This window comes from Anser brachyrhynchus, assembly GCF_964034855.1.
Source record: "Anser brachyrhynchus genome assembly, chromosome: 1".
Classification (NCBI taxonomy): Eukaryota; Metazoa; Chordata; class Aves; order Anseriformes; family Anatidae; genus Anser; species Anser brachyrhynchus.
In genome coordinates this window covers 169,773,914-169,799,402 of record NC_137694.1, presented here as the reverse complement: position 1 = coordinate 169,799,402, position 25,489 = coordinate 169,773,914, and the positions used below count along the sequence as shown (strand labels likewise).

Here is a 25,489-nt window from a genome sequence, read left to right as displayed (position 1 = left end):
TAGTTCTCTAATTCAATATGTGAACACTTTGTTTCACATAATGCATGCACTATGCATGCACCTAAATTAGATTTGAGTTCAGACTCCTCATCCTCATATTTTGTATTTACATTTTTTTTTGTATTTATACTTTTTTTTTCTTTGTATTTACACTTTAATACTTCACTCTTTTTTCAGCATCTTAGGGGCCACCTTGTCCTTCCATTTTACTTGTACCTATCATCTCTTCCACTCAGATTTCAAAGACACCTCCTCTTTACCCACTGTTGTCCTCACAATTTTTCCACTAATATTCTACTGAATGCATGTGTTGGTATTCAAGTACTATCACAATAACTTAAGACAGTTTTCTTTACAAAAGCATTTTTTAAAAAGCTTTTAAGAAAAACAAAAAATCGGATTGTCACCTTATGCAGTTATGCATACATGTTGTTGTTATTTAAAATAATGTGTCTAGATGAACTGGTTCTTTGAACTGTAGTCCATATTACTTATAAATAACAGCCTACCGATGCTCCCAGATGCTCCTAGAGCTGTGGTTCACAAACATATTTATTTATGTTAAGGCTAGTACATAACTATTTAAGACTCATTTCAAATACATTTACAATATGAAAAATTAAACATAAATAAAGAGCCCAAAATAAAAACAAAAATCCTTATCTTATGCCATTTTATTCCAACAAACACCAATTTTGTCTGCAGTTTTCTGAACATACCTCTTTGTCATTGAATTTCTGTTGCTGAGTTAATACTGTCTCAACATGATAAAAGGAAGCAATACAATGAAATGGCATAACAAAACATTTTACAGCAGACACACACAGATGATTAAAGATTTAATCAACAACAACAAAAAGTTACTCTAGCTTTGAAGTATGCTTTAGCAAAACAAATCATCCAAACAAATGAATAAAGTATACCAAAACAATTCTGTTTGAGAAAGAACATGAGTTGCTGATGGTTGCTTAAGAAATGGAAAAATCTGTTAACTACATTTAAAGAATGTGTTTATTAAAATAAAATATGACAGGAACTGCAGAGCATGGCAATAATTTATTGTGTATGTATGTTTTCCTTTTGTCACAGGGCACATGAAAGTATGAACTATTTTCATTTCGAGCTTGTTTTCTGAATTACCTGAAGTCGATACCCAGCACACTGAGCAGCAGACATTGTTAAATTTCACTTTGACACCATCATCTGTCACCCCACCTGTACTTTGAAAAATGAACTCTAAGCAATCAAACCACTTTCTTTCATGGAAAATATTAACTGGAGTCTGCAAAAGTAACCTGCAAAGGAAATAATGTTGTTTTTTTTTTGTAATAGTAACACTTAATGCTGGTGTAAAGGTCATACACAAAACAAAACTAAAAACAGTAAGAAAAGGAAAACAAATATGCAACATTTTACATCAAATCAAAAACTTCAGAAGGAAGTCTAGAAGAATCACCATTTTAATAAAACACCATCAGAGTGTTACATTGTATAATGATGTGTCTGAAACTTACCGACACTTGAATTCAGATCTCCATTTTCAGAGTCTGCTCCATGCTGGTTGTTATTTGCATGATAGTTGGACATAGCTTCCAATTTAATTTTTTTCACTTTCATTGCTTCTGCTATGGCAGCATTGGTGGCAGCTGCTGCTGCTGCAGCTGCTGCTGTCAGGCCTGCAAAGTATGAATAAAATTTAATATACATTATTCTATGATTCTTCATTATTGTAGGGACTAAGACCATTACTCTTCCTTCATGCTTACTATGAACAGAGAACACTGCAGAGTAGGTTTCCTCTTGTTTCATTTGAGGGCTATCAATTTTTTCAAATAAACTATTTCACATCCTATATAGATAGTTACTTCTAAACATCCCACATCCACCTAAGTCTTAGCTTGGTATCCAGTAACTGCAGTTATAATAGTCATAACTAGCTGTAGCTACAAATACGTGCTTTCAGAAACCAGATTTTGTATGTAAATGGTCTGAAGCATCTGACTAAGAAAAGGTGAACATGCATGCAACTGTACTTTGAAAAAATCTTTTAGATGTATTTTTTTTTTTGCCATGTTAAATAAAATAAATTAAAAAACAAATCCATTAATTTTTATTTATGGATAACAGACTAAAGGACTCAGGCATTTATTTCTAATTTCACATATAATATCTAGGTGATGTGGGCCCCCACAGGAATCATTTCTAGAAGAAAAGTTAGCTATGCAGAACATTGGTAAAATGCTTATTTTGCTTTCCCAAAACTTTAAGGCATTACAGAATTTAGCAATGAGAAAAGGATCCATTAAATACATTTAATACCTAAGACAAAAGCACCTTTAGGCAGTCCAAGTGCTCGTCCTACCAAACCACATTTCTGCCATTCAGACATATACAGGAATATTTTACAAAAATGAGGAAAGTTCTCTCTGCCAAAAGCAACTACGAGAAATACTCTAGTAATGCCTTCAAAACTCAAAATTAGATAGTCTTTACTCAATGTCATAAATTTTTTGCCCTCCTCCTTAAAGAGGATTATTTTTTCTGCTGTCCCCAGACAGAACTGCTGTCCACTCCCATTGTTTTGTTCCAACCTCGGTGATGATGAAGAGAAGCTGATGTCAAAACACCTCAAGAGCTACCCAGGAAAAGACCTCCACTACTTTCTGCTTGTCTCACATGATTAAAACAGGAGGTAGAGATGGAAATTAAAGAAAATTAAACGTAAAAAAAATGAAGGAGAAAGCAGTAAAATATGTAAGTTTTATGCAATAAAACTACCAATCTAAGCCCTCAATCTATGATGTCGCATGAGTAGCAGACCCTCAATCCTTTTGAACCAAGATTCTTGCCCTGACAGGGGAGACAGCTCGAAAAATCTGTGTAATTAGTTTAAAGGTGTCTGCTTGTCTGATTTTCAGCTATCCTGAGAGGTGTGAAGTGTCTTACGTATCTCAAGAGCAATTAACTCCACAATTTACTATTCTAGTGGGCCTAGGCTGCTGCCCAGCATAGGAAGAGCACAATTTATCAGGGAATACCAAATAAGCAAAGAATCCCAGGCTGCTGAGGTAAATATTGCTACCAGCATTGCTTCAATGGGTCTCTTATTGTCTCTTTTGCCTTCTTAAATGGAAAACGAGGTCAGTATTACCATGTTTTCAGCTAGCAACAGAAAGTAACCCACTGGCAAGAAAGCTGAAGGTGAATGGACTTCAGGAATCTCCGTCATCACATGGAAAGCAAAAAGGTGGCATAAGGGGTGCCTTTTTATATATTATGTCTTGCTTCAAGGTTGCTTTCCCTTATTTCTCTGCATGACTGTATAAAGATTAGCAAAAAACTCCAGCCTCTCTACTTGCCTGACAAACAGACTTCCAGCACCTTTACGTGCAATGAAAATTACCAAGTATGTGATAATTACATTCTGCATGGGCAGATCAACATTATTTAGGAAACTGCCAATTCAGGAAGAAGTACCAAAAGGAAAAAAAAAAATCAAATCAGAAGGTGGATAAACTCAAGGGTTTCATTTTATTTTAGCTTCTGCTACTATTACAAAATGTGCACATACTTGTCTTAAGAAGGTACTGACAATAACATGGATTGTTTCCAATGATATTTTTATCTTAGAGGAAGGATATGAAGTTATACATTACACAGATTTGGTTACAGTCCTTAAATTAGGCCAAAGAGAAAGGGATCGTGCACCTCTGAACTTTGGTTTGTATCCTGTGTTCATTAAACAATGCAATATCCTATACTTATATATATATATATACACTACTGAAAAGCTAAAACTAGCATCTTTAAAGAACAATTCCATAGAAAAATATTAAAATACCAATATATAAAACCAGTAAATATGACAGCATACCTGAAACTTTTGGTTGTTATTGCACTCTAGATCAGTTTTTAAGCACCACCAAATATTAGAATAAACACCATATTAAACCAATATTCCATTGTATTTGTGAGCCCCCCTGGAAATATTATTGTCTATCTGAAAATATTATTGTTCACCATTGCAGAACTGCTAAAATAAAACCCTCTTTTGCTGCAAAATTTGCAAAATCATGTAGGCATTTATAGCTTCCTCTGAAGCTTACATAACACTTCTCTGTAAAGAAAGCCATACCCTTTGGATAGGGATTGGAAAAATAAAACGCAGACTGCTGATATACAATTTAATACAATTCTTTCAAAACAATGCTTGTGATAATAAATTATAATTTTTTAAAAGCAGAAACTAAACTTTAAATTTTATTCCTTCTCTCATATAACTGCTTAAGTGATTGAAATGATTGCTTTGCCATATAGCAATTAATTCAAACTGTATGAAACTGAAAAGTGTCTCTCATATAAGCATGACTCGGAGCGGGAGTAGGTACAGAAGAGGGGCACTGGGTATGGGATAATCCTCAGAACTGTAGCTTAATCCAGTTCTTCACAGCAATGTCACCCTAGCACAGTTTCTGCCTTACTGTTACTTTTTCTACTTTTTAACTGCCATGATGTAGCAAAGCAAGCGGCAAGGAAGGTCCTGAGCCACGCACCAGAGCCCCTGGCTCTGGTGCACTGTGGAAAACAAAAATTTCTTGTTAGCACATTGCCCTACTTAACTCACCAGAAAAGGCTGTCATATATATTATAAATAAAAGAGATTTATAAGTTGTTACATAACAACTGTATGTATATTTAACAATTCTAAACTTTAAAGTTCACGTATGGATATATACTTGGGACTTTTTTTTTTTTAAAACAGGTTGTTTGAAAAAGCCTTTTGACCTAAACACTAATTAATATCAATTTTCTCTTATAAGAAATGAGCACAGCCACAGAATTTCCAAGTTGTACATTTTTTCATTACATTTTATCTTCAATATGAGATTAAAAAAATCATCTATAAAGATATCTGAAATGGAAGAAATAATAAGAATCACATTGAACACCCCTTTAGATATTTATTTATTTTTTTACAAAAATTTATTTGAACAGTTAAAAAGTGTCCAGGTTAAAATACTCAATGGATTAAAGTCAATGGTAGTTGTCATTAATATTCTGAAATTGATAAGTTGTTTATGTCTGGCATTTTTCCTGCTGATTATGCAGTGAGACAGGCAGCTTTATAAATATCTCATCACTCCATCGTCACACAAATTTCATCGACAGTGCTCATGCACAGCTATTAGCAATATGAATCTAACCATTACAAGAGGAAAGAAAATCGAACATGTGGCATTAATACGCAGTCCTGGTTCCTAACCATCTGATAGGCAGATGGTGTAACGCGGATTCTCCAGCTGAAATGAAGGGGCACATCATTTAAAACCTTGTTTGCATTCTAACTGATATCAGTGCCATATTGATATACATGATACATCATGGCAGTATTTGAACAATCTAGTTTGTTTCAGTCATAAATGTTTACAGCCTTGTTTTTTATCTTTAGAAGCATGTTCTGAAGAGCATATTTTTAATTTATGAAACCTATTGTTTACTTCTGTTGAACCAGAAGATTAGCAAAGAGCTGGAGTATTAAATTACCACAACTGTAGCAGTATAACTAAGATGGATGAATAAAGTATGTTTTTTCAATAAAAGATGTTAGTAAAGGAATTAAAAATTAGCCGAGGCATCTTATGCATTAAATACATTTATTCATTTAAACCTTACAGCTTTTTTCCCATGTGACATACTTAGAACTTTAATACTTTATAAAGCTACTCATTTAAATCTCTCCCTGCATGCAATTAATCTTGTCCAACAATTTAATTCAAAACACAAAACATCAGAAAGTAAAGTTTAATTCAACAATCATGGTTCTGAAGTAATCTCAGTATTGCTGACAGTTCCTATAGACTCATCAGCAAAAGTCTGTTCAAGGTGTCTTGTAGGAACCGCATGAATTTGAATTACAACTCAATTGAAAGCTCTCCAAGCCTTAGTAGGAACTCAGGAACAAGAAGCAGAACACCAAAAGAAACCGTGAATGATCCTTTCCTACAAAGACCTTCCCTCTTCTGTCACTAGATTACTTTGGCCTGTAGGGTGTGTTTATAGCTGTTAATTATGTTAATAAAGTTGCAGCCTGCTGCCTCTGCCAAATATAATCATAAGCATTCTCCTGCCAAGTTCTAGTCTAATTTACACACATGCAACTCTACTGAAGGCAAAATTTTGTGGGTGAGAATGAGACCAGAAGTATGCCCAGTATGTGTGGTCTCCAATGCTGAAAAATGAGTGAGTGAAACACAATGACATAAAAACATACAATCTTCAAAAAACAATTCTATTTTCAAAGCAAAATGCCTGAGAAAGCTGTCATATATCATGAAAGATTTTCAAAAACTGTACAAATTACTGGTGGGGACTAAATCATATCCTGGGGTTCTGCCTTCCAACAACTATTATTCCCTGCCTTAAGAGACTGCTCTTAAAACTTTCATTTTTTATGGCACAACCATTTGACTACACATCCTAACTGAGAAGGAAAAAGAGAAAATGAATTATGAGTATACTCTTCAGGCTCAAATACGTCTCAAAATGTGTATTTTGAATGTTATACCTAAACCCAGTCCTGTGACAAATTACAAACTTATTTCAGTAATTGATCTTAATTCATTTTTAACTTCCTTCATATAACTATTCCTAATACTAATCAGCTTTCCTAATAATTATTTCTAATAAATAATTATTAACTTCCTTAATATAACTACTACCTTTCTTTGTATATATCATACATATACATATTTAAGGGTACATAAACCATCCAATTATACATATATATATATATATGTATTTTCACAATCTCTTTCTTTAGGACTTTGATAACATTTTCTTGGTACATTATCTTTGCCATCAAAGAACAGGCAGAAAACAAAAAATGACTGTCAGCAGTGTGTTACATTTAATTTCATTTATTTGCTGGAAAGTTCATTCTACAGAAATGTTTTATTCTTTGTGTGGGAGGAGGTCCAAATCTCATCTAAATTCTGAAAGAACTCCTTTCATTATTTCAAATTAATGTTTAATCCTTTTTATTACACTTTATTTCAGTGGCACGGACTTGAAAATAGTTCATGTCTTTTCTTGACTTAATTCCAGATTTCATACTGGAGTTCTTATTTGGGCAAAAATCTTACTATAATCTGAAAAACTTTGCCTGAGAAATAAATGCAGGGTTACCTCCTAGGACGTGACCCTGATCACTGTAGATTATTGCATTGGTTTCATGGCTTTCAACAGTTCAAGTACAAGTTTTTGGTAGCTTATTACACTGCTACCAAGTTATTTCAAATGAAATAGGATCCTAACATCTAATGGGTGTTTTATACAGTGTGATAGATAAAACAAAAAGGGGAAAGCAATTTGCAGGAGGACAGAGGTCTGATTACATAGATTGTAGAAAGGGGAACTTCACACTGTACCATAATGTTCTGTTAAAATATACTGATTTTCATTAGTAGAGTTCTTCATGTAAAATGTAGTTCTGGAACCTAACAGTTACCTTTATTGTTAAGATAAGAAGCCTTATTTTTGTTAAGCTTCCTGGACTGATCTCATACAACAACATTAGTGCATCCCAGAAATGTCATTACCTGTTATTTCAGGATAATCAAAAAATCCTTGTCAGGACTTTCTAGTTTTATTTTCTTGCTCAGCTTGAATGGTTCAGCATAAATTGCTCATTCAGTTTTTTTTCTAAACATATTTAAAATGGCTGTTATTAAAAGAGTCATGCAAATACAGGAGAAAGAAATAATTGCACTTTAAATATTGTTAAAGAAGGAATACTTAGAAAAAATCACCTATATGATCTAATTTAGAATGGTGCAACTAAAATGGAATTGTCAATCTTGTACTGGGACAAAAACAGTGTATGTGAGGCTCAAACCATCTGTTGTTCATCAGAACTAATCAGATCTTTTTCCTGTAACTACTCCTAAATTGCAATACGAATTTTGAGTTCTGGGTATTGCATTTAAGATAAACAAGAAAAAAGCTGAATTTCTACAGCAACCTTCAAATCTAAAAATCTTTTTATTTGTAATATATCCCTGCAATTAACAATAGCAGAAATAAAGAATAGACCCAGAAAGAAGCAGCGTCCTCTTGATCTGTTTTGTTAAAAGTAGATAAAACTTAAGCTAAATAAACTTAAGCTAGATAAAACCTCATTTGTTGAAAGAGAACTACTGGCAGATTCAGTAATGCTGAAAAAAAAATGTAAATGTAATTATTTTATCACCGATATTTACCATCTATTGTACTGATGGATATATATTCCTTGAAGGTTTTTGTTTGTTTATTTGTTTGTTTTGTACTGAGTAAAAAATATAATCATAAAGTGTATTTCAAATACCACGGCCAATTACTGTTATAGCTTAACATGGTTTTGTGATCTCTGAATTTATTATTGGCTTGATGCAATTGCTGCAGAATTAAACAATGCATACAGTATAAATGCCTTGTTATATTATTGTACCCCTCAGCAACTGTTTAAAATACTGCTGTAATGCATACAGCTTCACAACAATACAATTAAGAGAGAACATTCTTTCTTAAACAAGTCATCTTTTCAAAAGCAATAGATTCTCAGTTCTCATTCAGTCTGTTGCATTATTCATTTCATGTGCAACCTCATGCTGGACCATAAATTGTTACTTTATCTAATCAAAGGCGACTTAACTTCACAGAAGGTCAAAGGTTTAATTTTGTGAAGTATTATCTTACGCTATGAGTTTAACCAAAAAATAGAAGAAAAACAGCAAAGAAACTGGTAATAAATGAACCTTTATTGCCTAAGGCATTGGCTTAGTTAATAAACTTTCATTGAAGGTTTCTTTCAACTGTTATGGACAATGAGGTAAAAAAAATAATAATAATCTTAAATTACAGCCATGTGTGACTCTTAAAGCAGGCATTCTTTTTTATCTCAACCTCCCTAGCTAGGGAAAAAGACAAAGAGATTGTCTTCAATTTCTTAACCAGAAATGTGTGCTTCTAAACAGATGAAAAAGTGCAGATCGAGCCTTTTAAAAAGCAGAGGTCAGCTTTGAACAATATAAAAAAAATACTTTTACTTAAGTGTCAAACCTTTATCCACAATCTCTTTAACTGAATAGTATGGATTTCTCCTCTGCCTCCTCCCCCCCCAAAAAAGTATGTGTGAAGGGAAAATATATATACTAACAATATATTATGCTAACAATGATGCTTGGTTCCTAATAGACTTTCTGTTTTACATTTGCATTGCTAGAATGCAATAATGTCTCTTGTTTAATAGAATGACTTATTATGGGAACAACTTTCTTGCACTTTTTGCAAACAGAAGTTCCTTTCTTCTTTTTGTGTGTGTTATCTCATGTTCTCACAACACTATTCTCTCTGTTACAAGAAATTAAAAAGTTTAACATAAAGAAACTTACTGATAGTTATTGGTGTTCTGTGAATTTTCCTGAATAGCATTCTTATATTTGAATAATTGCAATGTCTTTTATTTACATGTTCTTTGAGTTTTGTTTAGAGAAATGCATAATAAAATCAGTAGTACTTAATAAAACATTATTTTTAAACTTCAGACTAATTTATAACTAGATGGACACAATTAATTAATTGCAACACTGCTACAATTCAAAAAAAAAAAAGGACATGTTCACGCCTGTAACAGCAGTAATGTAGCTAAATACTCATAATCTTTCAACCAGCAGGAGCTTTTGTAGATTTATTTTTTTTTATAAACCTAATCCACAGCTTGACACAGATCCTGGGGTAACGGCACACAGTTCTTTGATTAAACTAATATCTGAACACTGTTGAAGCAGCCTGATGGCCCCATGGAAGTCTCCTTACTACTTCCAAGCCCAGCCTTGTAAATAGAGTTGCCACACTCATTCCACTAGACCCAATGTAGCCCAAATGCCTGATCACGTGCGTGAAATTTAACTTATTTATGTGTGTAAGTATTTATGGGATCAAAAAGAAGTTCAGAATAAAATGAGATTGTAGCTGTGGACTCAGTGTTCCTGTTTTAGCTTTTACAGACTTTTGGTCTGATGGATGTGCCCACAGAGGAACCATTTCTCTGCACTACATTGAAGAAACAGTCCGTAGATATTTACTCAGTGTGGGATCAAAGCCTTTGTGGCCTATGTAGCTTTGATCCCAAAGCAACGTTTTTGCCCAGAGAAAGCAAGATTAGATTCACACTTTTGGTGATTAAACTGTAAACAAGAATAGTCAAATGCAGACTTATTTCAGGCTTCTGTCTTCCCCAAGAAATGAAAACAGATTTTTTTTTTCTATTCATGAAAAAAAAAAAGAAAAGAATGCAGAACTTTAATTACAAACAATTACCATTACCAACTGAGATGAAGTACTATCATAACAGCTCATACAGTGTATTTTCAACAGACATTTAAAATATAAGCTACAATTTTAAGGTATTAAAGAAAAATTTCATAGGATTATTCATTAACAGCATAAGAATATGCTACATAAACAAATATCCAAGGTTTAAAATACTTTTAAAGAACAATTCTCAGTCTGCTTTGTCACATTTAATTTTAAATTAGATATCGTATCCCAGAAAACAAACAAACAAACAAAATATCTTTGGTTTATAATATATACTTACAAATTCTATAACGTTCTACTGTTTGCCTTTCTGTATTTGCAAGAATGAAAAGCAGGCTGCACCAAGCAATAGAATGATGGAAAAAATCCCAGAAATCTACTGGTTATTTCAAGGCCTATATGCCATTGTTTTAACACCTAAAGTTGGGTGAAAGAATTTTCATGTTTCAAAATGTAAAGCATTTACCTGTAAGGGTCAGGAGAGTCCTTTCTTCCCCTCCACGTCTCTATTCACTTGAAGTGTTTTAACTTTAAGAGCTGCACTGTGGCTTTGGGCCTCTTTTTTTTTGGTGTTGTTGTTTTTTTCTTCTCCTCCGCTCCATTTGTTTTATTTGTTTGTTTGTATTTTTTTTCATTTTTTAAAGTTTTGTCAGATCCATTATGCATTTTGCCATGCCAGAGGCAAGGCATGGGGCCAAATGTACTATTACAGAACACTGATAGCAGAGTATTGTACTGTGATGCAGAACTGTGATACTGTACAAGGTAGTCGTGATAACGACTTACAGGGAACACTGTGTAGTCCTGCTTCCAGATTAAACGGCAGTAAATTCTTACAGACATCCCTCTCTTACCTATATGCTCTACTTCTTGCATCAGGTAACAGAACACTAAATTTCATAGACTGGCACCTAATCTCTGGAGTGTGCACACTTCTTTTGGCATCTTGAGTGCACTAGAAAAATCACAGACTTTGTACATTTGGAGACACACATATCTCTTTCTAATAAAGAACATGGCATAACAGTGGGATGATGTTCATTTGTGTCATATCCTGGCACTCAGTCAAACCGTGACCACATTATGACTCCAAAACAAAGGAGTTCTCTCCAGCCCATGGTGAGACATCTTTGCATAATTTTGTTGAATAATACCTCAAATCACCTCATACTCAAAAAGTAAATATTTGAAGACTCTTAATAATGTTAAAGGGGAAAACATGGTATTTAAAATGCACACATAATCATTGTATTTGGTTACACAAAAACAAATATGCAGTAACTTTTCCACAGTCCCTTTTATATTGATGTAATTGCAGTTTATATTATGAAAAACTGTAGCCTTTAGCAAATTTAGATTTATATAATTGATCATATGTGTTTCCATAAGGCATAATCTTTTAAATCAAGAGCTGAATAGTACCACTGTCCACCTCATTATGAACTAGTGTGGACTAGAAAGATCAGCAAATATGCAACTTAACAGAGTTCCAAGATTGTTTTTGGCCCCAAGAAATCCTGATCATATCATGTTGGAATGAGAAATTATATGTATATTACTAGCAGTACTTTGTAGAAGACAGAATTGTATGTTACCATGCTCCTCTCAAGCTGGTGGCATCTACCAATAGCCAAGTACGATGAGAAGAGAATTCCACAGATTCCCCATTTTGTAGGAAGAACTAGATTATAATTTATAGCAGATAACTGAATTAATCTTTTCTTCATGAATGAATGAACAGGCTGTCAACAGATTAGGGTTTTCCCCAAATCTATCTGTTACTGGAAATCACTTTTCTCCATCTTGTCAGCATTTGCAGAAGAGTGGGACATGATGTGTGTTTTGTAATTTCTCATTGTTCTGGGTTATGACCTTTCTTCTTATCATTTCTAAATTCTAAGTTTTACACTTCTCTGACATTGAGATTGGCAAGATGGACTGCAAAGTTAGCAATAAAAATAATTGACAAAAATTTAATCAGTATCTAGATAATAACTCACTTTTTTTCCCAACCACAAGCAATCTAACTTCAACCAACAGCAAGATGCACTATCAATATTTAACAATGAGCATATCAACACTCTGATGGAGAGAATATCTTTATCTTTTTGAATAAAAACATGCATAGTCTGTTTCTGACATATTTCTTTGGTAATTTTTAGACATTAGTAGCCCTCAACTCTAACTACAAAACTAAAATTTTCTGTATGGGTCATTTACAAAATGAAACAGGAGCATTGTTATTACGTTATCTTAGAAATCTGAGCATCATGCACATTCTAATTTTATACTAATTTTGATTTGAAGTCACTTTGGAAATAACATGGATAGCTAAGATTGCAAGCATTTATCACTACACAGACCAAAGACCTTGGTGGCCACTTCCTAAAGTGAACTGAAGAACATACTAGCTCTGAAAAATGCCAAGAGGACTGCCAAAGTACAGAACTATAAAATTCTTCGGCATGCATAAATTTCAGATGAAACAAGGGGAAACAATTGTTTTTTTTCAGCAATTCCCTACAATGAATTTCTGAATTTCTTTACAATTAAATTCTTAATCAGTAGTTAAGAATGTTAAAACACATGCTCCCCTACCCCTTCCCCTTCCCCTGGTTTTTAGTTTCTCTGTTTATCAACAGAGATTTTCAACAGCGATAACAGGCCACAACAGAAACGTGTTTCATCTAAGCTGTACGGGATGGTATATAGTGGGGTTTCACATAATAAAGGCAGATGAATCAGCATGATTCTGTCCTTCTCGCAACAATATTTAATAAAGATGACATATCATCTATGGAGACATTCATATATGCACCATTTAGTATCATGATCAAATCTGAAAAGTGTACATAAATTTGTGTTTTTCTCTCTTTGCTCTTGACACCCTGCCCTTCTCAACCATAGAAAATACACTTCAAAAGTGACAATATAAGGTTGCCTCAACTCACCATGTTTTTGAAGGAAAATATTTACAAGTTGCTTTTTTCCATTTGCATGTGTTTGTTATAAGAAAGCTTACATTGCAGGAAAACTTTAGTGACATTTAGTTAAATGTTATACTTTCTTTGGAAACTGTTATCATTCAAGCATAAGTGATTGATATTCCTCATATGTAAGAGTATGAAATATAAAATGAGTTATAAAATGGCCTCAGTGCACCGAAAAAAAAGATTGCCTTCAATGGTGATGATGATATACGGGAATTTTGGACAGTTTAATATTTCCAATCTCTTAAATGAGCAGTTTGTTTTTTTGATGAGATTGACATTTCTACCCCGAACAAACAGAAGAAATACTAACTTTATTGATATTATTTTATTTATTTATTTTGTATCCAATTGCTGCATTAGCTCATCTCAATATCTTACCTTTCAGCAAATCAGAAAAATAAATAAATAAATAAAATCAAAACTTTAACTTTAGTTCAATTCAAAGCTCCTGCCTCTGTGCACTCTCTCCCACCAAATCACTCCTTCATTAGCACTGAGCATTTCACGCAAATGTTAACAGGAATAGTGATAGCTGTAGAATGCCACTAGCTCAAAACACTTCACCATATATTTATTTTCTGTTTTTCATCCTGCTCATATGAAAGACCCAGATGCAAAATTATGGAAGATATTTTTTTCTAGCAGTAGGATTTGGCTTTTTGTCAGATTTCATAAACAGTTATTTTGGCAGCTTTAGAGATGCCCCTAGGTCAGTCACTTGATTGGACAGTTGAAGGCCTGTCTGATTCTCCTGCCTGCCATTTTCTTATGATTCATCTTCAGTTAGTTGTAAAATAAATACAAACAGATCACTACCCCACACCTACATGAGCACTGTTTAACCACACGTGCTAAGCATTTCTTCCACGGAAATCCTTATTGGGTAACAAGACGAATCTGAAAAGAGATGCTGAAATAAAATACCTGAAAAATATCTGAAAGGGTTTTAAAGCAGTTCACCTCTTTAGGTAAAAATGTGATTGTTTTAACTAAAGAACAGAAGTAGAAATTAGAGGCTCCTGAATTTTAATTCTGATTTTGCCTGAAGGTATCAGATATGTCATCTACAGTTTCTTTTTTTTCCTTTTTTTCTACCTACCAACCAGGTGGAAATAATACTACCTTACCTTATAGAAAGCTCATTAATATGAATCAGCCAAGAGTTGAACAAAGTTATAAAAGTAAAAAGTGCCAAGCATATATGAATATTGCTATCAGCCCTGCTTCTAAATCTCTAACGTTAAACAAAGCCCATAAAATGCATACCATACTTGTCTAAGAAATGACAGCAGCAGTTCAGTGTAAAGTGTACATTGCTAAAAATCCACAAAGGATCTATGAGAATGAAGCATTGCTTTCAAATTTACCATGTACCATAAAAGGGCACAAAACACTTTTTAACCCATGAGATATTGACAAAGAATAGGAATTAAACATTTTGGACTTTATTAGTTTATCTGGAGGGGTTTTTGTGTGTGTGTGTTTTTTGTTTGTTTGTTTTTTGTTTTTTCTTAATAAAACTATCTGTTTAACAGATACAATATTTTTTAATAACTTGAAATTATTCAATCCAATTAAAATTCTCAAGGTGACTTTTCTAGGATTTTTTCACAAAAGTGCAAAACATTCCTTATTTTATGTTGATTTGTCAAAAAAAATGACAGATGCTTATGGCTTTATTAAAATAAATAAATTAATTAATTAAAAAATAATAATCCCCAACCTTCTGTCAGTACCTGAGCTAGTTTACTGTGAGACATATTCTTTCTAAATCACTGACAAGAGGGAATATAATGATTTTACCTTATGTTGGTAAAATATGACTACTTATTTTTTTTCTTGGCTGTAAAGGAAGTCATATTCTGAAAAACAGGATATTAAGGATTAAAAAAAAAAAAAATCTAATTTAACATCACTGTAAAGACAACAGATATTTTAAAAATGGCCTGAAAAGAGGAACAATATGATTAGCTGATAATCCTTCCATCCTTTACAGACAGGAAAAAACAGGTGTATATATGAGAACTGTTACAGCAAGTTACCTATTCAAGGATACAGTAGGAAAATAACATCATTCCTCATTCCTACATTTCATTTGAGTGAAGAACATATTTTGTAAAAGCACCATTCTCAACTTTGTTTCTAATTCAAAATGAAGTGTTCATACCCCAAAAGAAGAAGAATGTTAATATTTATTTTAAACAGAGAATTATTAGTGTCGGGAATATTTATATGCAAAGGTCCATCTGGCATGAGTTTATGCATTATGCCTTTAATATGTGAACAACCATTTCTTCTGTTGTTGATGTGTTTTTCCAGATCAGTTGGTTTGGTCAGTCCTGGCAGAGACTGGTCATCTAAAATACCTTTATGGATAATCTCTGGTAACTATAGAAAACAATTAAATTTAAGTCTAAACTGTGTATTACGCTATCCTCAACAGCTCTACAGAAGAAAGCAATTAAGATTAATTTTGCAGGTGACAGTTAGAAAAGAGAATTAGTTCTTCTGAGTGGGATAAGTGAGAGGTGAAACCATAACTATAACTGAAATATTCTCGTTCTTAAAAAGTAAAATATTTCATATGTACCTAACCTTGTAAACATAAGGTCTATGGGTTTTGTTTGTTTGTTTGTTTGCTTTTTAATAATATCTGCATTTCTAGTATATACTATTCCTACTGTATCATTTCTGCACTGATTACAACCCTATCATATACATTCCGAAGCAGTATCTTCTTTATTTTTATTGTTATAAACTATACATACATGTATATAACTACAACAATAATAATATGGTAAAGTGTCCAAAATGTATTCTGGTAAAAACATTGCATTTTTAGCAATATTCAAGCTTTATTTTCAGCACCCTTATAAAGGAGGCTTTGAGGATGTTTGAATTGTCTACTGATCTGCATTTAAAAACAGAATTCTAGCAAACAAACCAATTCTGGTAAGTATGTATCTTGTGTATTTTATTTAGTTACATGAAAAGCTTCTATGTAACTCTGCAAATTAATGTAAAGGCAATGCAGTAGGGAGAGATACTTGAATTTCTAGTTCAGAAGCTGGTGACATTAGGCATTACACCATAAGTGGGGCAGAATAAACACTTAACATTCAAATTTAAATATAATATTGTGTAATACAAGAAGATCTATAGAGTCATAATGTCTGAATATATTAGGTATGAAGATAATACTTCTATTGATTTCAGTCTGTTAAGATAATGAAACTAGATTACACAGATCAATTCATGGAATGTAACAAAAAAGCATATATTATTTCCTTTACAGTTTCAAAACAGGCTGTTCAAATGAGATCAGCTGTAACTATTTTAGACTGTACCAAAAAAAAAAGAAAGTGTTAATTTTCTCTGAACACACCTAAACAGCTTATAGTATTCTTTCTATCTTATAGTTGGGAAGCTTAACAGTCTTTTAACCATCTTACAAACAGCTTTCCACATATGATTAATTATTTAAGACCCTACCTCTTACATCATTACATCTGCAAGGAGAGGAGGTGTTTCAATAGCTGTATCTACCATTAAGGACAATTAGATAGTGGTCTGTTTCCTTTCACTCAGGGAGCAAACTAACAAAATGCTGTAAAACAGTCAAGAGCAGAGTTTCTGGTCATGTCTTCATACTTATATCTAAATAAATATTTCATAACTTCTCAAAGTATAACAAAAGCTAAGTCATTGGCTTTTCAGGCTGTCAAGCATAGTATTTTCATTTCTGGATAAAGAAATGTGCTCTGCTGTATTTTTAAAATTATTTCTACTCAGATGGGAATCAGGCCATAATCTTGAAATTACACTGCTATAAAAACATTTTAAAGATTAAGTTTTTCCAGTATCACTCTTCCAGTCACTAAAATACAACATTTTTGAGAAAGTATGTTACAAAATGAGTAGTGATCCAGAACACAGAGTGTAATCAAATCTGCAAAGCACAAAGCCTGTATTCAAAACTGAACTGTGAAGCAAAGACAAATTTGCATTGTGAATACAATAAAAACTGTAAATCAGTTCTTTAAAACAGAAGACAACTGTCTGAGCCAAGAGCTGCAGGCATAACTTCCTAACTGTGTGTGCAGAATGCTACAGATTTCCATACTGGCATAGAAAGTTAAAGATCTGCAATGGAGATTCACACTCCACTGTTGTTACCAGCAGGTAATTATACAACAGTATTTCTAATGATGGAGTCCCAAAGCAACGCTTCTTCTGTTCCCAGTGGAAAATATCTTTTGAAGCAAAGAATGGCTGTGGGATTCAAGAGGAGGGAAAACACATACCATAAAATATAATTAAAAATTGTGGAGGCTGCCTATGACAAGAATAACCATAAAAAAACAGATACAAACCAGCTGGCTGTTAACAACTCCTGAGTTATAAAAATCTTAAACCTGCTGTAAAGCACTCAATTCGATTTACATAACCACAGAGCTGACATTCCTTTTAGGCTCCTCTGCTGGGGATTATTTTGACATGTTTTAAGGCAGCATAAAAAGCAACTGTGAAAGGAAGACATGTATCATACATAAAAATTCATTCTAGCCTTGCGATTGGACTTATACACTTTAATCCCAACGTCTTTACTGAAAACAGAAAGTATTTTCAATGGCTACTGGTGATTCAATTTTGTAACATTATTCCTTTGGTGCTCATATTTTTGATAAAGTTGATAGGGTGTATACATACAAGTAAACAAACAAAAAATCTATACAGACACAGAAGCTTAAGTTTCAGTATTAATGCACAAAGTATCAGCTCTACTAGAACCTACTACAGAGTGCAGCATATCTAGTTTTAGACAGATTGCGTCGCTCAACATTGCATTCGGCCTTCGCTTAAAAAAAAAAGCATTTCTTAGGAATGTAATGATGCAGACAGCATTTTACACGACTAACACAGCTTGCTGTAGGGAATTAAAATAAACAAAATAAAATAAAATCAATCTTACATTGAGTGAAGTTTTGATGTATAAGTGCTGGCAGCTTACATTGCCCAGAGCACAGAATGAGTTTTGCCATTTGATAATTTGCTTGATTCACTGTGCTGCCTCATGCAGGGCATTTTATGCCTGATTTATGTTTAATCGAGTCACCTGCTTAACGTTAAGGAGGGTCACAGTTAGATAGAAGGGTTATGACCATATAGGGCTTTCAACATCTCCCAGTTTGACATAAGAAATGGGTGTAAGTGTTAGAGGTCAACCTTTTTCTTTTATTTTTATTTAATGTTCTCTATGGAATATTGCATAAAACATTAATGTACCACAAAACCAATTTGATTCCTTTTTGAAACACAGTTGGCAAATATGGATTAGGAGACTCTAAATGGTGCCTAAACAAATCAAAAGCAATCTGTAGTCTAAGAAGTGGTCATCTATATATGTGAATATTTTAAAGGATTGTAAGGTACAGACTTACACAAAAAGGATTATAACACTTCCCTTTAATAGATACTCAATCAAATTTAGTCTGGTGTCTGTGGATAAAATAAAGATAATAAAGACAAAAGTACAATTAACTTTTAGTATAATTAGGGTATCAGGATTTACTATTCAGATTTAACATTCATCCTGTTAAACACAGAACTAATTGCACATTAAGATTACCAGAATCTTCTTTCTGGTGATGCTATGAAAAGATACATCCAGGGAAAAATTTAATAAATAAAAATAGATGTGGTCAGCTACTACAGATCAGAGAACTCAGATGCATTTGATATTTATAACTATTTCTGATTCTCTTAGTTTTACAGCATGAAAGCTACATGCTGAAAACTACTGCAGGACATTACGTATCTTGAGATTAAACTCCTCCCACATAGTATTGAAAAAATAGACATGGTGCCAAATAAAATCTTTAAAGATGTATTTTAAGGAGGAAATACTACAGTTAGGAATAGACGATGGAATTCAGCACTTAACAGTTTGGATAGCTGCATTTCCAAGTTTAGCCAATGCTGATTCAGATTTAAAAAATAAAAAGCACAAGAAAAATAGGTCTTTTTTTCTGCTTTGGGAAGTGTATGTTTTTTAGAGGAAATAGTGAAGCATTATTTGCATTATTGTGTATGTAAATGCTAAAAGAATGTCGCATTGTATCTTTCAGAAAAAAAGAAAAAAGAAAAAAAAAGATTAATATTAGTTCATTGGAAAAACTTAAATAAGAAAAACGCTACATGAATTTATCTTTGTTGATAGCAGTGGAGAACTGTTCTTAGACTAAAAGTAAATTTAGAGATTCTATTGGAGTTAATACCAAGAAATACCAGGTCTTCATTTGTTTAAATAGCATCCAGGGTATTAACTCATTATCACATGCAAAGACTTATCAGTCTTTTAAGTGCACTGAAAATGATATGTACATACATGCCATGAACCCAATTACCAGAACCCAATAACAGACACAATTCACAGTGAATCCAGAAGGATGTCAGATGTTTAAATCCTTAACTAAAATGGGATTTGACTTCCTGTTAAATTCCACATGTGTACAACGTTTCGTGCAAATGTTAAAACACAAAAACAGTTCTTATTGTTATACCCAGAATATACTATGTTTCTTCAAACACTTTAAAACATATTATTTCCATAGATCCACCTAATGGACAATGTGTAGACATAGTTCTGAATCCACACTTTTAAAATAATTTACCTACATTGACAGATTCACCTATCCAATTTAATAATAACCTTCTAAAACGGAAGCTTTCAGCCTCACCTCTTCATCTAGGTTGCCTACGGTCAATAAAGACACACGGACATTTCCAAAAGGTGATTCATGTGGCCTTACAGATGCATCACTTTCTAGAGAAGTCTCTTTCGCTGACTATGAAAGGAGATGACTTGCTAAGATTTCAACATCTACATTTCAGACACACTAACTTCTGTCAGATGAATCTCCTCTTTAATAGCTAACTTATTAGATGGCTAAAGCTAGGGGAAGTGAGTTTCATTCCTCAGACAGTGAAACTATAATGAAGGTATTTACCTGCATGCTTGCAGTTTCTAAATAAATACAATGAATTCACTGCTTTGGAATTCCATTTCTAGGCACATATTTCCTTTAAAGCTAGTTCATGAAGAATTACAACAGAATTGCCTCAACATCCTTTAAATCTACATTATAAAAAAGCTACTACTTTTTTTTAAAAAGCTACCAACATTTTAAAAAGCTACCAACAGTTTAGACTTTAAAATCTCAGCAAAATAAAGTACATATAAGAAAGATATATTAATTGTATTGCTATTTCAAAAAATAAAACATTTCTATTAAATGTTCTTTCTTTATCTTCCTCTTTTTTTCAGTCTCTTTCTTTCTCCATTCTATTTTATTAATATTTCAAAATATTAATATTCAAAATATTAATGTTTCGACTGTTTAAACTTTTTTTGTAATATCAAAATCAAAGCTAGAAAGCAGCAACAGGCATCCAAACACCTGGTAATTGCCTGATGGCAATGGTTATGCCACTGGAAAACCTCATGTTTGCCGACGCGGAACTAGACCGGCCTGGCTGAGCAGAGAGTTGCGGCTCTTTTGTTGTGGATGTTAGGAAGAACTTCTTTACTGAAAGGGTTGTTAGGCATTGGAATGGGCTGCCCAGGGAGGTGGTTGAGTCGCCATCCCTGGAGGTCTTTAAAAGACGTTTAAATGTAGCCCTTAGTGATATGGTTTAGTGGAGGACTTGTTAGTGTTAGGGCAGAGGTTGGACTAGATGATCTTGGAGGTCTCTTCCAACCTAGACAATTCTGTGATTCTGTGATATGTTCTTACTATTCCAGTGGCAGAATGCACAGAATTTTTTTCTGGAGGAACACACAGGATTTTTTCAAAACTGTAAGTTATATAATCTTTTGCACAATACATTTTTAGTATTTTTTATAATGTATAAACACTATCACTGTAGTTAATGTGCCTGTCAGTGGAGACAGATTACTGACTACGTGTCCTGTTTATTACCTCCAAAATTCAAGGACTATTTTTACACAAAATGTTAAAAAAGAGACACTGATGGACAAAACAGAACAAAATTAACTTTGAATTCTATTAGTTCTCTTATCTTCTATCAGTTTCTTTCAAATACTTTGACAGTTACTTATTTTCCCTTTCTCCACTTCCTCTTAAAATTAAGTTAGAGATGCACACTGATTTCACAATATTGGTATTCACCTTTTAATCAAAAACTATATTTAATATCAGAATACACATTGGTAAAGAATACTAATCATCTAGTTGATTGAATTCTTCCTAGCTCAATTAGTGATAAATCCCACACACATCACTAGTAAAAAGGATTATTAGTAGGAACTCTACTGAAAAACAAGTTCAGTGTTTGGTCTCACCAGTTATTGCCAAGTCTTGAATTAGGAGTAGAAATCATGGAATCACAAAAGGGTTGGACGTCACCTCTGGAGGTGCTCAAGCAGACACACATAGAGCAGGTTACCCAGGACCATGTCCATGAAGCTTTTGAAGATCTCCAAGGAGGGAGACTCCACTACCTCTCTAGGCAACCTGTGCCAGTGCTCCATCACCTGCACAGTGACTGTTTCACGAAGTTTAGACAGAACATCTTGTGTTCCAGTTTGTGCCCATTTCCTCTTGTCACTGGGCACCACTGAAAAGAGCCTGGCTCCACCTGCTCTGCATCAGCCTCATTTATACACATGGATAAGATCCTCCCTGAGCCTTCTCTTCTCTGCTTCTTCTCTGCTAGGATAAAATAGTGACTCTTCATTTCGTGACTCTTCATTTTTTCAGCAATTTGTTACTGAAAATACCTCATGCAAAGAAAGTATGAGAAGACATATTTGTCAAAAATGTCTTGATTTTTATTTTCAGCAGTTATAAAAGGCTACAGATTTCTTCAAATTATCCATTTTATCACCTGGTAAAGTTTCTGCTAGAAGATGTATTCAACATATGAAAGTATATGCAATTCAAAATTATTACAGTGTCTGAAAAAAAATCAAAGAAGCTAGTAAACGTGAGGAAACTGAAGAAAATGGGGTAAGAATTCAAGTTCATATTTTCTTTTGACATTTAACAAAATTGACATAAAATACAGTTGGGAAAAATAATGAGCAATATTAGCACTGGAAGTCCCTTTTGATTCACAATTTATTTATCTATCCATCAGTACTCAGTACATCAGTACTCAGTTACTCAGGTGGGGTAAAAGTTTCGTGACTGGTCAACATGGTAAGAATAAGGGAAATAATACATCTGTTCAGCTCAAAACATCAACATTAAGGTGTCTACATGAGACTAATAATCTCGCCAAAATACAGTTACATCTTATGCACATTAGAGACTTTAAAACAAACCCAGAAGGTGAAATTAAACCAAGCTTTAATTTTGCTTTGTGTGTCTGCATCTGAGGAAAATACAGTAGTGTAAAGTAAAAAGAAATTTAAAAGGTAAAAAAATCAGAGGAACCTCAAAATCACAGAGTTTTGAAAAATGGGATGAAGAGCTTTATATATATTCCACTTGAAAGACAGAGAACTGGGAAAAAAATGGGTGGCCTAATCAAAACTATCCAATGAAACTAGGAAGGATCATACCATACATCACGATATTGATACTGACCCTCCACCACCACCTTCACACAGAAAATAAATGTTTATTAGGTTACAATCAACCTTGAAAATCTTATATCTCTGAAAAGGATGGTGAGGTGCATACTAGGTAAGATAAACTTCTACATACAGAGATAAAGGTAAGGCAGCTGAAGCCATACCAAAGCAACAAATAAAAATTTAAACAATTATACTGTAAACTTTGTTAGAGTGAATCACTTTAGTTAACATTAGGAACAACACTACACAAAAAGTGAGATGGAGGTAAGCAATGCATGTGATGTTAGCATTTAGTGACATAGGATAAAATGAGGAGCCTTGTACTGGGAGCAGGCCTCAGATGCATCTGTGATAACTGAATAACTACAACTAAATTGTGAATAATACCAAAGGAAGCAATGAAGCAGATTTAAATAAAATTCCAAAAGACAGTTTTATCTCAGAGGTTATATAAGCAGTACTGAATAACATATGAGAAAGGAAGGAAGGAAGGGAGGGAGGAAGGGAGGGAGGGAGGGAGGGAACACCACGATTTTTTTACACTAAGAACCAAGGATTTTCCAAGGGTAGGACAAATATTCCCGTGACTACACGAAATTAAAACAATCTAAAGTGTGAGATACAAATTAAGCTAAATCCATAGGCAATAATCTTTACCCAACTTGGTCACAAGTTACAGAAGGTCTCAATTAAATATTCTGTTTTACCTATGTCCGATTTCCTATCTTGGGCTACTTGCTGAACCTATTATTTTTGATTACTTAATAGAAAATACTGAAAAATAAATAAAATTATACAAAAGTCTATCATAATTTCAAATACAAAATCCTGGGACTCTTTTTAACTTTTAAAGTACCAATCTATTGGCCAAAGACATTTCTGTGAAGCTCTCACTAGTCAGCTAGGTGGAACTAGGGAATAAAATATTTTGAATGACTGGTAAGGAAAAACATTCCAGGGAAAATCTTATAAGGATTTACTGTTATCTATTGTTACCTATTCCAAAAACATAAAATAAGTTTGGATAATATATAAAGACAAAGTAGATTTGAGAAAGAACAGGAAAAAGAAAGATAAAATACTAACTCCTACCACTGTTCTGTGAGTTTATAAAACAGGGTTTTTAAAATTCATGCCAACTGTAAATTTGTGTAAATCTGGAACCAGCAAAATTTCCATTGCTCATTAAGGAAAATGTCTCAGACTGAATAAAAAATTACATACCCTAATCTTTCTACCAGTTTTCAGGTGGAGGAGGAGAACTAGTTGAAAAAAAGTCACAAAGGTGAGATCTCAGACCAGCTATAGCAAATTCTAGCACACTTCTTCACATAGAATAAGAGTACATCATAAAAACTATAATAATAATGCAAATACTTGCAATACTATGAAGACAGCAACTAACAATTATGAAGTAATTTAAAAGTAATTTTTTTTTCTTGTGAGAATTGTGCAGAAAGAAATCTGTTAGGAAAGAAAAAAAATTAATTATCCATAACTTAAGACTTAGACAGTAGCAATTAAAAAAGTGTGTTGGCATAACTGCTGATTGCATTATGTCCTTCAATTTTCCACAAAAAAAAAAAAAAAAAAAAAAAAAATTTGCCTCCAAATCAACTAACATTTCTTTGAATTTTTGGGTGGGTGTGGATTTGGTAAGTGTCTTGTGTTTGGACTGGGTAGTTCTTTTTGTGCATAAAGATAATGAAAGGAACATATAGAAAATCATATGGGGTTAGGTATTTTCCTTTTTCATCAGCAGAAAATGAACTTGAGACCTCCAGAACAGGAAAAAAATAAAAAGGGGAAAGGTAAAGGCATTCAAAAGATCACAAGTTTTCTCCTGAAGTAAAGAAGAATGCAAATAAAGTGTCCAAAAAAAGGTACAGTGCAAAAGATTTTAATTAAAAAATGTCTTCTTATTTAACATTCATGACAAATGGTATTGAACTATAACTATTGAGCAGAAGGTGGAGAAACTAAGTTGCTTATACCTAAACAGCATTTCTGCACAAGCATTGTAATTATTTTCAGATGCTCTTTGATCTTCTTAGTGAAGATCCCTACCCATTTCCCTTCCCTTCCCTTCCCTTCCCTTCCCTTATTTTATTTTATTGTATTTTAATTTTATTTTAATTTTATTTAATTTTATTTAATTTATTTTTTTCTGTTTAACTTAAGACTTATTGACTCTAATAATACTTTTTTATTTTGTCTCCACATACCTGTCATTACCAGTTTTTCCATATAAAATTTAGTTAGGTGATAAATTAATTTAAAGAGGACTGTAAGTAATTTACAATTCATATCAGTATGTTCCTATGGCTTTATTTAAAAACAAATTAAAATAAAATAAATAAAGTAAAGTAAAATAAAATAAAATAAAATAAAATAAAATAAAACATCTAAAACATCTAAATCCTAGAGTTTAGAATAAGGAGTAATTCTGTATACCACAAACATGAATGTCATTTTGCTATACAGATGCAAGAGTGCTGTACTTTTTGTCATTCACCTCTAGGAGTATATTGTTCTC

General features: G+C 33.1%; 1 protein-coding gene and 2 long non-coding RNA genes across 3 annotated transcripts in view; 1 reads left to right on the top strand and 2 right to left on the bottom strand.

The window, feature by feature from the left end:
* DACH1 (dachshund family transcription factor 1) overlaps positions 1-25,489 on the bottom strand; it is a 384,876-nt gene that overhangs the window by 188,218 nt on the left and 171,169 nt on the right. The window contains 1 exon segment of the mRNA XM_080561250.1: positions 1,515-1,676. Coding sequence (XP_080417376.1) covers positions 1,515-1,676 — 162 coding nt within the window.
* On the top strand, positions 1,683-25,050 carry LOC308180203. Its single transcript, XR_013940828.1, has 3 exons — positions 1,683-15,733; positions 16,215-16,301; positions 22,214-25,050. It is a non-coding gene; the product is annotated as an uncharacterized lncRNA (long non-coding RNA).
* LOC308180213 lies at positions 8,777-18,403 on the bottom strand. Its single transcript, XR_013940835.1, has 2 exons — positions 18,322-18,403; positions 8,777-17,621 (listed from the first exon to the last, which is right to left on the bottom strand). It is a non-coding gene; the product is annotated as an uncharacterized lncRNA (long non-coding RNA).